We start from the raw sequence: 15,765 nt of genomic DNA, 5'->3' as shown, positions 1-15,765 counted from the left end.
TATGTTACTGCATGTTTGTTTTTTTTCTGAAATCCTTCCTCTGTTCCCCACAATGCGTCTCACAAAACTAGCCCCTGCACTTAAATGGCATTTGCCTGAAAAAAGATTGCTTCCAGGTTGAGAGATTTTTGCAAAGCTCCTATCAGTAGCGATTTAAGTTGAAATATGTATTTGGAGTTCTTTTTCCTCCAATACCTTGCTTGATCTGAAATGTGGGAAGCGCTTCAGAGGCCAAAGGTGGCAGGAAGGTTCCCATTCAGTTCAGAAGATGCAGAAGCTTTTTGCTCTTGCTCCTGGGGAGTCTTTCCCTCAGTAGCAGACTACTTGAGAAGGATCCAGCCTGAGCAACACATCATGAAAATGGAGGGGTAAAAAACCCTTACTTGGAAATAAGAAGGTATATCAGACTTGAATCTGTATAGGACAAATTAAAGGAAGAACTTGGGAGCAGATGGTAGTAGTTTATAGGCGTGAGATGTATGCTTTTTATCCTGTGGTTTCTTGGTCAGATTCAAAGTCCAGGACAAAACCAGTATTTATTTTTGAGGTTTAAAACCCTTTAACAGAGGGGTTATTTTACTTAAAACAAACAGACAAAGGTGGTGAGTGAATCAGCTGTAACTGTGTCAGCTGTAACTGAATTGAGGCTTTCTTTGTGCATACCAGTGTACTTGAAAGCAGCATTTTGCTCTTTGGATTTAAGTGTTTTTGTGTGAAAACCTATTATGAAACATTGTTGAGGAGAACCGAAGAAATTACATGTGTGAAATCATCTGGCATCGCTGCACTGGTATAACACTAATAAACTTTTTTCCTCTCTTTGCTCTATAGATGATAAAGCTTCAAGAGGTATTTAAAACCTTTTACCTGGGAAAACACAGTGGTCGAAAGCTTCAGTGGCAGACCACTTTAGGGCATGCTGTCCTAAAGGCAGAATTCAAGGAAGTAAGTTTGCTTATTTAATGCTTAGCCTGTTGGGATAAATTTTAAGTCAATTATAAAGGTAGTAACATTTTTGTGGAGGAATAATTGCAATTCAATACTGTTATTTTGTACAGAAAGTAGGCTTTTTATAATTAAACTAAAATACAACCTAGCTCACGGAAGAACAATGTGATACCTTTTGGTAATATTTGTGTTAGATAGAAATTGTTGCTCGTTCAAATAAAGTAAGTTGTAATAAAGCAGTAAATTAAAGAAAAAAGTGCAGCATCTTTTTAATTTTAATATGGAATTGTTTTGATCATAGAAATACTGGTGACACTTCTACAATGCTTCACTAGTACAAAAAGACTGAAGAGCATTAGTGATGTAATGACTGTTTAAAATTTAAATGCCTGTTGAATTATTTAAGTCTTAAATAACCACATTGTTTCTTAATGTGGTTTTGTTTTGTCTCATGGAATACCTTGCTAGTAATGCAGGTCAATTGAGCCAGAGCAAAGACTCCCAAAAAAATTGAATTCTTTTACTAACACATTGTGTATATGAAACTTGGAGGTTTAGGCATTACATAACAGTAAGATGGGTAGGTTTGTAGTTGTCGATTGACAGAGGTGTTTACAGCTGTCTGAAGAGTTCAAGGTATTTATTTCCTTTCCATTGCCTGTTATTGATAATACTGTCACTCCGTATCATAGTAAACATTTCTTTTGTATTTGATCCTATGCCGAGATTTCATTTCTATTAGTTTGCTTATCTCTATAAAGTGAAAGTTCAGTGAAGTATAAAGAGATTTGGTATTGATGGCAGCAAAGCCAGAATTTCATATAGTGTAATTAAAATGAAGCAAATATAAAGCCATTCTAATGAGCTTCTGCTGTGTGCTGTATTGCTACTGTTAGAGTAGCAAAAGAAGAGGTTTTTAAAATATCTTGTTGCCTCAATACTGCATTCAGGCAGATTCTTCTGTGCGCTAGGCATTCTAAAATGCACGTGTCATCTTCTAGAAATAAAAAAAAGAATTTATAGCTTCTGTATCTTGTCAGATTTGGAGGATACAATAGAAATTGCTTTGAGTATTACTTCTAATTATTTGGTATTTCTTTTTTAGGGAAAGAAAGAATTTCAAGTATCCCTCTTTCAGACATTAGTGTTGCTTATGTTTAATGAAGGAGACGAATTCAGCTTTGAAGAAATTAAAATCGCCACTGGTGTAGGTAGGGAGAATAATTTTTGTTTCTTAAATTTTTTTTCATCAACTGATTGCCAATTATGATTTCGGCATGTAAAGGCCAAATTTTAAGAAATTTGCCATGATCATTAGGACAAACTTTATGAGCCAATAGTATATAGACACCAAAAGAGATGAGGAAAACACACCACTGCTACTTCCTCATGTGGATAAAATAGCTGCTTCACGAAATTAATAGTAAGAGCTGTGTAGCGCACAATACTACCAACAACCTACTAGATTTGCCAGGTGCATCCCAGTAATTCTTAAAATTCAGGTGGTGTTAAAGACTCTTGTGTGTACAGACTTTTTGTTCTACTGCAGTTTCAAATATTGTACTTTGGTCTGTTGTAGGTTACCATCATTTTGGGGTGAGTCAAGAGAGTATTTTCAGTTGAGCTGTACTGAGAGCTTGCCCACCTGTATTCCATTGCTGTTAGTGGAGTGCCCCATTTACAATAGGTCTGATTTGTTAAGAGGAGCAGTGTCCAGTAGGGCATGTACTTTATAGTTGCCTCCCTCTGCACTAGAAGCCTGAAGGCAGAAAGGACAAAGAAAACTGAGGAAAAGAATAGTTTTCTTTTCAGCCACCTGCAGTATCTACCTTCTGTGTTCCTATGCTCTTGGGTGGGATTTTTTTTTTTTTTTTCATTTTTATACTTCCTTGAAATAGTTACAGCCATAGGCGTTAAAAATGATAACGGTATCACCTCTCTACTCCCCGGAACTTCTGCATCAACCAGCGGGTCATACCCAGTAGCCCTTCATGAGCTGAATCTTAAGATCAGCCCAATACAGCAACTGCTGGAGGAGTATTTGAACCCACACAAGCACTAAAATATTGTAAATATATTTACTAAAATAACGTGAAATGGGGATATCAAGAATCGCCATGGTTCAGAATGATGCGTTGCAGAAGGCAGTACAACCCAGGTGCTCCAGCTTCTCGGCCTTGAAGCTTCAGGTTGCTTAGTCATCTACTTTGTTAATGATAAGGGAGCTGAAAAAAACTCATGCCAGTGTGAATGGTAAGCATCAGGGTCATCCAGAAAGGCTCATTTGGTCAGAGTACAATGGTTACAGAACAAACATAAGTTCATGCAAGCCTGATCCTGCTCCTGCTTTCTCATCTTGTATTTCTGTACCTCAGAGCTTGCATTCTGGCCATCTGACAACAGCAGATAAAATCTGCTGCTTGGAAATTCATTATGTTATAGTGCAATAGAAAGGATTTCAGCAGACTGTTTCTAAGGCAGCTGGACAGAGCTGATTGGTAGTTGGGAGCTATCTATATTATGTCATTGCACTGAGTGGCACGTCTGTGTTTCTCCTATGTGGGAAATAGTGTGCCAACGCAGGTAATGAGGACAATTCATCGTCTGTGGGGCCAGGATGGATGACATAAAAATCTCTGTCTTCTCACACAAGACATTTGAGCTGCATTAGAGACGTTCCATTCCCACCTCGCAGTCTCCCTACTTCTAAAGGAGATTAAATTCTTACGGCCAGAAATTATCTCAAAAATATGTCCAGCGCTCCTACTTGGATCATCCTTTTGCTCATCAGTGCCCTGCTAAAGGCTGGTACCCCTGATAGTTGGAAAAGAACAGAGATTCAGTTATTAGGAAAAAGTAGCTGAATTTGTGATGCAGCTCCTTGGTGAATTGACCAGTAAGGGCAGAGGGTGCTGATGGCCAGACTCTGAGACTGACCTGGATGAACCAGAGGTCCTGGCTCATGGATACAAATAACATAGGACATGGTAGAAATCTTGGGCATTAGGGTTGCCATAGAAACGATTTCTAAACATTTTAAACACTATGTGCAGGGCTAGACAGACAGAATTGCAATGTATGCATGAAAAAGTGACGTATGGAAGAGGGTCTACATGTATTAGGAAGTAGGAAAGCCTTTGAAACAGGGAACCTGTACAAGACAGATGGGCTCCATCTAAATTCAAAAGGAGTGAAGCTACTGGCACACTAAAATGTTTCAGGAAGTCTGTAGAGTTCATCAGACCTCTCAATCCACCACCTAAAAATAACTTAGTGGATCCAAGAAGAGTTCAGAGAATGGGAATAAAGATGGAATACATGGGACAGCTTCTGTAGAAGGAATATCTGAATGTTAGGACTAAATTAAATAGACCAAAAGGTAAATAGAATTCAATGAATAGGCATTTGTCTTATTAAGGAAAAAAAAACCCAAACCAACCTAGAGGGCATAAACCAAAAACTGAACAGCATGTTATAAAAGCTGGAAGTCTACAGAATTCAGTGAGACAGGCTCGGGGAAGAGCAAGGCACTGAAGGTTTCTCATATGCATATGAGAATGCATAGAATGCATAGAAACTTACTGGAGACTTATTGGAGACTTAGAGAGCAGTCAGATGAGGAGAGGAGGAAGAGCAGGGAAGCGTGGAGCTGTATCAGCTTTCCTTTTATATGCTGCCCTATGCTCACCTGCTTGTGGCCGCTGCCAGAGGCAGGATGCTGGGCTAGATGGACCTTCTGACCCAGGGTGCCTGTTCTTCAGTTCTAAACTGAACACTGAAAGGGATACTGACCCTCTTAACTCTGAAGGATTGTATCTAACCGCTTCCTTTACTTCAATGTTCACGTGTGCCAGCTCATTTTGGGGGCTGGGGGGTGGAAGCCGCCTGCAGTTTTTATTTAACTAACATGTATTCATGTTGAGACCCTATTATGAGATGTTACACAGTCTTCACACATTGGTGTTTACTGTGGAAGAGTGCAGCCAGCCATGCCCATGCCATAGAGCAGAATAAGTGATTGCAAGTTGACGTGTCAGTAAAGGGTTTAGAACAGAATAGTAAATCAGACAGTAAATTAGACCACCACCAACTGGTAGAATTCATCCAGAAGCTTTACAGGAAATTTCCAAAATAAATACTGAATTACTTTGTCTAGTTTATCATTTAAGTGAGCCTTGGTGCAATAAGAGTGACAAGAGCAATTATTATTTTTTTATTTCTTTAAGTTTGTGGAGCAATTCTGCATATTACTGCAGGGTAGCTGGTCTGCATTGGGAAGAACAGAACTGGTAGGCTCATGGATAAGTGTGTAGTAGGGAAGAGTCAGCATGATTTATGTGATGCGTAATTTCCCTTTCAGGTTCTTTGAGGGAGTCAGTAAGTATATGCACAATCATAATTGTGTGCTTGGGTTTTATGAAGTTCTTGGTAACAGTTCCTCACAAGCTCTAAAATAAACTAAGTTTTCATGGCTTGAGAGGGAAGTTCCTCTTAGGGGTAAAGAACTGATAAAAGACATAAGGCAGCAGGTAGAAATGAATGGGTAGCTTTCATAGTGAAAGGAAGCTACTATTTGGGATTCCCAGGTGTTATTCAACACAGTCCTTAAACACAGTCATTAAAGATCTGAAGAAAATGTGACAGAATTTGTTGCTGATTCCTTCAGAAGGTCAAATCTGAAACTTCTAAAAAAGTTTAAAAAGGATCTCACACTATTGAACAATTAGGAGATAAAATTGCCTCCAGTGTTGATGAAGATAAGGATGTCTGTAGTGGGGAAACAACCTTAACCATACATCAGAGATTGGCTTTGTTAGATATGACTGCTCAGGACTGAAGTTGTGCAGTCATTGTGGCCCCTGAAAACATCAACTGAAAGTTCATCAGTGATCAGAAGGGCAAAAAGCAGACTGGTAATGTCTGGGGAAGTGACTGAGAGCAAAGCAGAAAGCATCTGCTTTGTGTGCTTGTGTTAGGATACTTCTAAATTTCAGGATAGCCCATCTCTAAAAGTGTATAGTAGAAATAGATAAGGACAAAGAAAAATTAAGAAGAAGTATGGATGGTACCGAACGGTTCCCATGCAGAGGATGGAAAGTTCAACTCTTAAACTTGGGGCATGATAGGTTGGAGAGAGATGAAAAGAAGGAAATACAATAGTCTGTAGAATTATGAATGGCTTAGGGATGGTGAGTAGTGAATTCACTAGCCCTCACAGTACAAGAATTCAGGGATCTTTTAGCTTCTCTGTTACTAGCCAAGTTAAAGAACCCGTGTTGGGTGAGGCAGACATTTTGATCCGATACATATACAGTGTAGTTGTTCTCAATTGAAGCTGAGTTAGCTGCCTAAGATTAATGGCAGGCCTTAAAGAGTTAATTCTCAAACATCAGATCAACTCAAATTCAGTCAGCCCCCAATGCATGTACATGGATTTTTAATTGAAAACACCATAAAGGTGATCACAAGTTATATGCTGCTTATTTAAGGTGTTCCTGTGGACCTGTTACTATATAACCATCATGAATAGTGTACTGGAGTGAGGTGTGAAGCATTTGGGATTTTCCAGTGTTATAAAAATCTGTTTGGCAAATTTGGTACACTCTTCTCCTGTTGAAGCAGCATTAGCAGTGCATCCATGGGGGTTCATTAGGTCTGTCAGTCATAGTCATGTCTCCCCAGCTCCCTGCTGACTACAGTGGAATATAGTGCCAGTAAACACTGTATGTTTCACTCAGGAGTTATACTGCAGTTTATATAAAGAAATGACCAGTCAGCATGGCAGAAACCAGTAAGCTAGTATGACCTAAAACTTTCAGTCACTTAAGCAAGTGCTTTCACAAAATAAAACCTAGCAATCCATGTTCAGTGTTCCACCTGACAGGATAGGACAGCCACAGCCAGAGTTCCAGTTCTTTAATATGTTTTCGTACATTCATTATCTACTATATATATATCTATGATATATTCTGAGGTTCTGCTGTCCAGACACTTATTCCTTTATGCAGCTTCAGTATTAGCTACCTTGCTGTGTTTACGGTATTACAAGTTATTTTTGTAAACATCTTGCACTTAAAGTAAGTGGGTATCCGGATGTCAAAACCCCTGAGTATTGAAACAGTTCAGGCAACTGGTCTCTACACACATTTCTGACTTAGTCTATTTTATCTTTATATTCCACGGTATATATGCCATCTAACACAAAATACATATGATTTGGGGGTCAAAAAGGCATACTCAAATGAATTTTCTTCTTGCTAAGTAGAAGAGTACCTCATGGGCAATTCCCAAATTATTTAAAAAAAAAACCCAAAACCAAACCAACAACAACACACACCCCCAAAAAACCCACACAAAACAAAACCAAACCCACCAAAACCAACCAACCAACCATCACATGGATTTCTGCCTCTTTGGAATATCACTCTCTGCATCTGCATTAACTGGCCATAGTTGGAACTTGTGTTTTCCAGTCATGGTTACAATAAATTATTGCCAGTCTCTTTAAAGATGAGACTGTCTCTGGTACATTACCGCAGCTAGAAAATGCAGAAATTGTCACTCAGAGAAAGAATTGTTACTTTCTTTCTGGTAACTGTGCTTCTTTGAGATGTGTTGTCCAAATATATTCCATGTTTTTACTTTTACTTAGTGACTGATAGGTAACTGCAGATCCCTCCCCTTTGGCATACTGTAACCTGCGACCGAGCATGCAAGGCAGAAGCAAAGCTCCAAAGTATACTGAGCGTTTTTAACAGCATCCCTGCCTTTGTACAAAAACACAACTCAACAATCTGCATTACTGCAGGTGAAACACCCAAAAAGTGTAAAACATCATAAATGCCTGTTTAGTTAATTTGGCTTAAAGGGGTTTTTTTGTAATCATATAACAGCTGTAAGTTTAAAAAAAGGAAAAGGTCAACTTGTGAAAGTTCAGATATTTTAGAAGTAATAGTAGTGTTAATCTTTTACGTAGCTACGCTGTACTTCAGCACCAGATTGCAAAACCTTTCTTTCAACCAGAGAGTTGTGGTGAACGGAGCTAAATCCAGTTGGCAGTTGGTTGCAAGTGGTGGTCCCCAGGGCTCAGTTCTGAGGCCAATCTTGTTTAACTTTATCAATGATCTGGACAAGGAGATCGAGTGCACCCTCAGTAAGTTTGCAGATGACACCAAGCTGGGTGGAAGTGTTGATCTGCTGGAGGGCAGGAAGGCCCTACAGAGGGACCTGGACAGGCTGGATCGTTGGGCCAGGGCCAATGGCATGAGATTCAACAAGGCCCAGTGCTGGGTCCTGCACTTGGGTCACAACAACCCCATGCAGCACTACAGGCTTGGGGAGGAGTGGCTGGAGAGCTGCCTGGCGGAGAAGGACCTGGTGGTGTTGGTTGACAGCCAGCTGAACATGAGCCGGCCGTGTGCCCAGGTGGCCAAGAAGGCCAACAGCATCAAGGCTTGTATCAGGAACAGTGTGGCCAGCAGGAGCAGGGAGGTGATTGTGCCCCTGTACTCGGCGCTGGTGAGGCCACTCCTCGAGTGCTGTGTTCAGTTTAGGGCCCCTCACTACAGGAAGAACATCGAGGTGCTGGAGCGTGTCCAGAGAAGGGCAACGAAGCTGGTGAAGGATCTGGAGAGCAGGTCTTGTGAGGAGAGGCTGGGGGAGCTGGGGTTGTTTCATCTGGAGGAGGCTGAGGGGAGACCTTATTGTGCTCTGCAACTACCTGAAAGGAGGTTGTAGTGAGGTGGGGGTTGGTCTCTTCTCCCAAGTAACAAGCGATAGGACAAGAGGAAATGGCCTCAAGCTGCATCAGAGGAGGTTTAGATTGGATATTAGGAAAAATGTCTTCACTGCAAGAGTGGTCAGGCATTGGAAGAGGCTGCCCAGAGAAGTGGTGGAGTCACCATCCCTGGAGGTGTTCAAAAAACATATAGATATGGATTATCAGGCAGGGTGGTGTGGGGTTGATGGTTGGACTTGATGATCCTAGAGGTCTTTTCCAACCTTAATAATTCTATGATTCTATGAATTTTTAGACTAAAACTCTTTTCAGGAGATCTGACACACTTGGTGATAATTTTTTATTGTGGCTAAAAATTATTCTAGAGACTGCAGAGGCTGTTTTAATGCAAAATCTTGATACAAGACTTTGGAACATAATTATTAGATGTTTTAGACTTCGGTTTATCTACTTGTTCAAATGCTTTTAGCTTTAAATCTTACTAGATAAAATTTTCCTCACCCACTTGTTTCTACTGCTTTCCTGTTGTGGGGGTCTATTATAACTGTCAGCTCTGCCTTCTCACAGAACATCTTCCTATCAAGTTAGGCTTCTTTTCTTTTTATTAATATTTTCTGGTGTGTTAAAAATCATGATGAAATCATAAAATGGGTGGCTTGAGTTTCTTGTCATCAGCTGATTTTTTTTTCTTCTAAAGTCCTGTTACTACCAAACAAAACTGGAGCAATAAAACCAGGCTCACGTTAGTGTGAAATGTTTTCTGAAACTACTTTTGGATGGAAAGCTCACAGAGATGAGCCTGGGTCTGTCTCCCTGACATGTACAATTCTGCGCACGCACTCAGCGTTTTGAGACCAAGCTCAAAGGCTGTAGGTTGTTACCAAACTGGAACTTAGCTGGAAGAAGGCATAAACATAAAACCAGTAACTTTCCAATTGTATTTCTAGATTAATCACATGAAACTCTTCATGTTAATGTTTCGTTCTGCTTTCTCCCATACTTTGAACTTCTTCACAGAGGACAGCGAATTAAGAAGAACCTTGCAGTCTTTAGCTTGTGGAAAAGCGCGAGTGTTGATTAAAAATCCAAAGGGCAAGGATGTAGAAGATGGAGATAAATTCATCTTTAATGGTGACTTCAAGCATAAATTGTTTAGAATAAAGATCAACCAAATCCAAATGAAAGAAACAGTATGTATTTATTTCTTGCATTCGTTCTGTTTGTGTTAACTCTTTCCACACGTCCCACATGGAGAGACAGAATCTCTGCATTTCCTCTTGTAGTTTTTGCATATGGAGAAAGGAGACAGATATTTAACTGTTTTGGTAGGCAGGATGACTCACAGAGGCAATAAAGAATTGAAAACTCACTTAAATCAAAACAACTTTGGTTCCTTCCTGTGCTTGCAAATTTAAATGCCTATATGTGAAACTGATAGGATCTTGTAGATGTTTCAGTCCATCTTAGAAGTTTTTGTGGTATGGCTGAAGTGTTGGTACCACACTGAACTCATGATTCAAATGTTACCACATCACTTCTTTATTTAGCAGGCAAGAGAGTTTTTAAAGTGGGGGTTGTCCCTGTTTTTGCAGTGGATGCCTTTGTTGTACTTGAATCCCAATTCTTGACACAAGGTGACGTGTTTTAATTAACATTGAGTAGTTTCCTTTTTGCCTTTGCATATTAAAATTCCTAGAAGTCAAATTGGAGTTGAGCAGTTTGATACAGAAGACTCCTGTATTTGGGATGTCAAACTGTTATGTGTTCTCTCAAAAATCTGAAGTGAGTGTTTAAGATTTAGTTTATCAAATAGATTTCAAATAAGGCATAGGTTATTTTTTTCTTTACATTATCCTTATCTTTGGTTTGCTTTAGCAGTACGCTTCAGAATCTCTTAGTTCGTAGCATGCAGTAATGCATGCATCTGTCTCAAAGATGAATAAGAATGCAGTAGTTGCATTTCATTGGAAAGGTTATCTATCAAATATAATTGATAAAAAATGGCAAAAGGTGGTATGATCTGTGGTGTTGTATTGTTCTTTAGGTCGAGGAACAGGTCAGCACAACCGAGAGAGTATTTCAAGACAGGCAATATCAGATTGATGCTGCTATTGTACGAATAATGAAGATGAGAAAGACTCTTGGTCATAATCTTCTTGTTTCTGAATTGTATAATCAACTGAAATTTCCCGTAAAGGTAACTGATTGTTTTTTCAAACCATTCTCAGATTACCTAAAAACATGTAATACATTTTTCCATTCAGCTGGTCCATAAGGGGAAGAAATGTGAAATAGGTGTGAATCAAATCCAAAGATTAAGGTATTAAAATGAGCGTGTGAACAGAAATAAGCCAGAGTATCAGTAGGAAATTATATTTAGGTACTTACTATGGCACACTTTCTTACATAGCTCTTAGCAGTCCTGTTTTTTCAAACATAATGTAAATACAAATATATTTTAAACTCTTTTACTAATGTCATCTTTTCTTGTAGCCTGGAGACTTGAAAAAGAGGATTGAATCTCTCATTGACAGAGACTATATGGAGAGAGACAAAGACAACCCCAATCAGTACCACTATGTTGCATAATGGAGAGGAAATGCTTTTACTTAAGAAAAATCAAGAACAAACCCAAAAAATAAGACCCCAAATCATCCACGTGTATCTTCAGGACACCAAATACCTATGCTGTTCCAGATTTTCCTTTTAGCAGATTTCAGGTTGATGTGTATTATTCAACCAGCTGCATGCACTGTTGTGGAAGAGAAGCAAAGTGACATGTTAATTGATCATCCTTGTCAAGACTCCTTACAGGTTTTAAACGTCATATTTTTATTTCTTTTAGTTACTCTTTTGTTCCTTTGGGTTCTTCAAAATTTAGTTTTACAGTTTTGTTTAACACTGTCATTGAAGTTGGCTGGAAAGGTAAAATTAACTGTGTGAGAAATACTTCTGTGATGGATGCAAGTCTGGCTTCTTCATTTATGTGTTCCTACCTGCATCCATAAAGACCCTATATGCTGCATTCTTTAGCTACAGTGACAACTGGGGTAACTTTTTAAAAACCCTTCATTGATGAACACTCGTGTACGAGCAGTGTTGTTGAAATACACTGAGTTTTTGAAATTATGCACCATGAAAACCCTTAAACTTGCGTTCAGTTAATTTTCTTTCAGATGATTATAAACTTCAGTCTGGTTTGGATAAATCAGGTTTTGAAGTGAGATCCTTGAAGTGCCAAGAGGACAACTGCGTTCGTGTGTGTAGTGAGTTGTTGGACTATTTAGCTAAGATAGGGATTACTATTTTATTACTACTTCTGCTGGCTTGGGTGGCAAGGATTAGATCTGAGTCAAAGAGGCCCTACCTCATTTTAGGGCAACTGGTGTTTATCACCGTCTATGTAATTGCTGTAATGTTTAGTTTTGCCTTTAAAATAACATACAGGGAACCTACTGTACAGCGTGCTCCACTTTAAAAAACAACCCCTTTTTTTTAAAAATACTTTTATGGTCTCGATATTGTGAAAGCATAGTTTTTTGTCTTGAAAGACTTAAGGATTTTGTGAGTACTTTGTTACATATTGTATATATGTAAGTTGATTTGAATTAAAGAATGAAAGACACTGTAGATCTGCTAGATAATTGTAACTGTAAGGAAGACACCTTTTGTGGTAATACTTACAAGACTCTGTTTATTTTCTGGATTTGCATACTGGTGTGTTTCATTCTGAAAAAGAGCTACCAAAGGAGTTTTGATCATTGCATAAATGAGAATTTAACTGAGCAATATTTTCTGGAGAGATACCGTACTAAGTTTATGTAACATGGGTTTTGTGCAGCAATTAAAAGGCAACCACCCCTTCTTAAAGAAAACATTGCTAAGAGTTGACATCTTGCGGATTTACATATTAAAGTCCTTGTTCTGTCATCTGGTGTCGTTAACTGTATCGCATTCTTCTGAATTATTTTTGTTCCCTTTGTGTTTAGAAACTAAACACATTTAGTTTATTGTATTTAAAACATATTTAATATTGTAATTTAATGTAGACTTATTTTAATATTTGAATCTTCAGTTAATGCAAATAAAATCTTTGATGCATATTAAATATTAATTTCTTAGCCTTTGTGAGAATGTGGCACTTCAGTTTATTTCTGCAGTTTGTTCTTTAGTGTTAGTTATGTCATTCACCTTGTGTAATTCACTTTCTATGCATACAGACACCAATCAGATCCATCTTACTAGACTTTTAAAACAAAAAGGAATATGTGCCTCACAGAAATGTCATTGGCAGAGGCTTTATCCACGCAGAAAGTTGGCAGTAGCGTGCAGTAACTGATACCAAGCAGTGAATATGTACTGCCTTCCCTTTCTGAACCCCAGCTTCCTGGTTCAGCGGTTTTAAACAATAGATGAAAAGCAGCAGTGTTATCCTGAAGATGACTGAAATGGTTCTGCCTTCCAAAGTAATGTTAATTGATTAAAAGTGCTGAGATGTGCACTTCTTCATAATTGCTGTAGACTAGAACGCTTTGGCCAAATTACTCTGGTATAGCAATTAAAAATTAGTTGTTCCATGAGCAGTGGAAATAATGAAGCCTGTCTTTCTGGGATATATGCCCTTTGCCCCCTACTGTATCAGCCCTCCCTAACAACCTCAAGCAGCAGTACTGCAGAGGGGTTTTCTGCTCATGGGACCATTGGTTTTAGCCTCCTTTATCCAGCTGCTGATCTCTGCCCATCCCCAAACCTACAGAGAATGTAGCCTTCTCTGAAGTTTTTTACTCTTCCAGATCAGTCTGAAAGTGGCTTCAGAGGTTCAAAAGCTGTGGGAGAGATGGACAGGCCAGGTGATCACGATTCTCTTTTTTCCTCAGGTCCTCATTTTTAATAACATTTCCTCAAATTTCTGAACTGAACAGGTAAGCAGTTAGTTTATTGGTCAGCACGGTAATCACTTCTTTATAGCAAAACAGCTGCATTTGATTGCTTTTTGATAGCTGGTGATAGGATTTGGCTGAGCATCCAGCCTCACCCAGCTGGTGGCTTGATGCCAGCTGTTTGGTTGGTATTGCCCCCTGAATGTATTTGTGCCCACAGGGCAGAGGTTGCTAACAATTTCTTCCTGGAAGATCACCCAGTGTTGAAGACATCAGGCTGTAGTGAAGTGACAGATTTCCTCTGTTGTACATCTGTGTTCAGAATATGTCTTGAAAACCTGGATCTTGGCAATTCAGCAGCCTTGGAACAAATTGTGGAGCAGCTTCTATGGAATGGCAAAAATAACAGCAGGAATCTGGGATACGGGTAGGGGCTCTCCAATCTTACCAGAACCTTCCACTTTGACTCAGAACTTTCCAATTCAACTCGGTTTAACTTAAACATTCAGATACCTCACCCAGACATATGTTACATGTATTGAAAAAGCAATTTTCCTAAATGTGACACCCTGTCATCTAGCCCAACGTTTCCTGAGGGAAAGCAAGTGTAAGAATGCAGGCTGATGGGTGACTCGCAGGTGCTTCCCAAGCCTGGCAATGGCAGCTCTCCTTACCAGCCATCAACAGCCTCCTTCCTGCCCACTCCTTGTGCCCTGTTTTCCTAGTTCTGTATTTTAGCTTTCCCTGTATTCCTTTATGTGAACCTGGGTTTATCATTTAACTCCCTTAGTCTGCTGAAGCTTCCTTCTTCCTTTCTTTGTGCTATGCATATTCGAAAAAAATTACACAACTTTCAGGCAACTTCAGTGCATCAATTTGTTGTGCAGATAGACCTATGTGTAGTTTTATGATCTTTGGGAGGTGTGTTAGGGAGAGCGGACTCTCTATTATAATCCTGGTTATCTATTCCCAGCAAGTCTCTTCAGAAAGAAAATAATGCAGTCAAGTCAGATAGTATGCAGCAAAAGGCTACAGAAAAAAATGGAGTCATTTCGTGGAAATTCTTTCCTGGTAAAAATTCACAACCTGTACATTGTTTTCTATGCTACCGTTCTGCCTCAGCTCTGCAGAATACTTCGTGTTGTGTGAGTAACGTCACCTAGATCTTGTAGGTCGTTTCCCATGTTCTTCCCCATAAGCAGCTGTTCTGCGTCCACGGCTCTTCAGCGCCGGGAGGTGTACCGCGGTTAACCTGGAACTGAGTGCAGGTTGGTTGGCCAGCAGCTCTGTCAAACAAAATGCATAAGGGCTGGATATGGACCACGTTCCCCTTGGTGATGGCACTAATTTGGATCATCAGCCTGTCTATATACCAGCTTTTACAGAGGCTGTAACTTTATGTTTGTTTATGTCTTACCCTGCTATCAAGTTTGATTGATGTTGGCCAACAAGTTATTGAGCAGTGAGGCTGATGGACAACATGGGTGCGTAAGACTTACTTCATTAGGAAAGCAGGCTAACAAACACCCTGGTAATATTTCTGCGGACAATGACATAGAGATTGGGTTTTGTGCAGTCTCTACACCACTATAAAATCCTTAGTAAGCTAATGAGCCACAGCATTGAAGATCAACATCATTCACGGCTGATAGCTTTATGTTCTTTACTTACCAACTTCTTGCCACAACATTGTTGCTTGGTGTAACTTATAAATCGATATTCATTGGTAGTTACCCAAGCATCTACCATTTTACAATTCTAGACACCTACCAATTTTCCAGTAGAGGGGCAGACTCCTGCACAGCAAGTCTAAACCCGACAGTGGACCTCCCTCTCTATTTTGTTTTCTGGCAGTCTTCAAGTAATCCACAGACCTTCCTCCACTCCCACTGCAGGTTCCAAAAATGGTGATGAAAAAATTAGAACAGCCGAGGTCCCGCCTCCATTAACCTCAACTCCTCTACAGATGACTCATTCAAACACTTGTCCAGAGCTGTTCATTACGTCCTTTCCCAAGCTGACTAACTTCTGCTTTTGGCAATACAAGGCAAGAATAAAGATTGCTAGAAGTGCTGCGGGGAAGAGCACACTAAAATAAAACATTTCTGTCTTTAAAAATGCACAGATAAAAATGTGACATTAAGAAAGAAATGTCGGTTTGTAGCAATGGCATTGAAAAAGAAAGATCCCCAAGCCACG

The 15,765-nt window shown here is 39.5% G+C and overlaps 1 protein-coding gene across 4 annotated transcripts in view; it reads left to right on the top strand.

The window, feature by feature from the left end:
* The window catches only part of CUL4A (cullin 4A), a 43,429-nt gene extending 30,635 nt beyond the window's left edge, over positions 1-12,794 (top strand). For 2 of the 4 annotated variants that reach the window (XM_064440021.1, XM_064440029.1), the window contains 5 exons: positions 832-945; positions 2,054-2,159; positions 9,704-9,876; positions 10,731-10,883; positions 11,180-12,794. In XM_064440021.1, the coding sequence (XP_064296091.1) occupies positions 832-945; positions 2,054-2,159; positions 9,704-9,876; positions 10,731-10,883; positions 11,180-11,275 (642 nt within the window). In that variant the 3' untranslated portion in view covers positions 11,276-12,794. Of the gene's footprint in view, positions 1-831; positions 946-2,053; positions 2,160-9,703; positions 9,877-10,730; positions 10,884-11,179 lie in introns of those variants that run through there. The other 2 variants (XR_010370855.1, XR_010370856.1) reach the window with 2 other exon arrangements.
* Positions 12,795-15,765: the final 2,971 nt, after the last annotated feature.

The sequence above is a fragment of the Phalacrocorax carbo genome, chromosome 1 (genome assembly GCF_963921805.1).
Source record: "Phalacrocorax carbo chromosome 1, bPhaCar2.1, whole genome shotgun sequence".
NCBI classification, from domain to species: Eukaryota; Metazoa; Chordata; class Aves; order Suliformes; family Phalacrocoracidae; genus Phalacrocorax; species Phalacrocorax carbo.
Note: the sequence above shows the minus strand (reverse complement) of the source record. Positions and strands in the feature narration are given on the sequence as shown.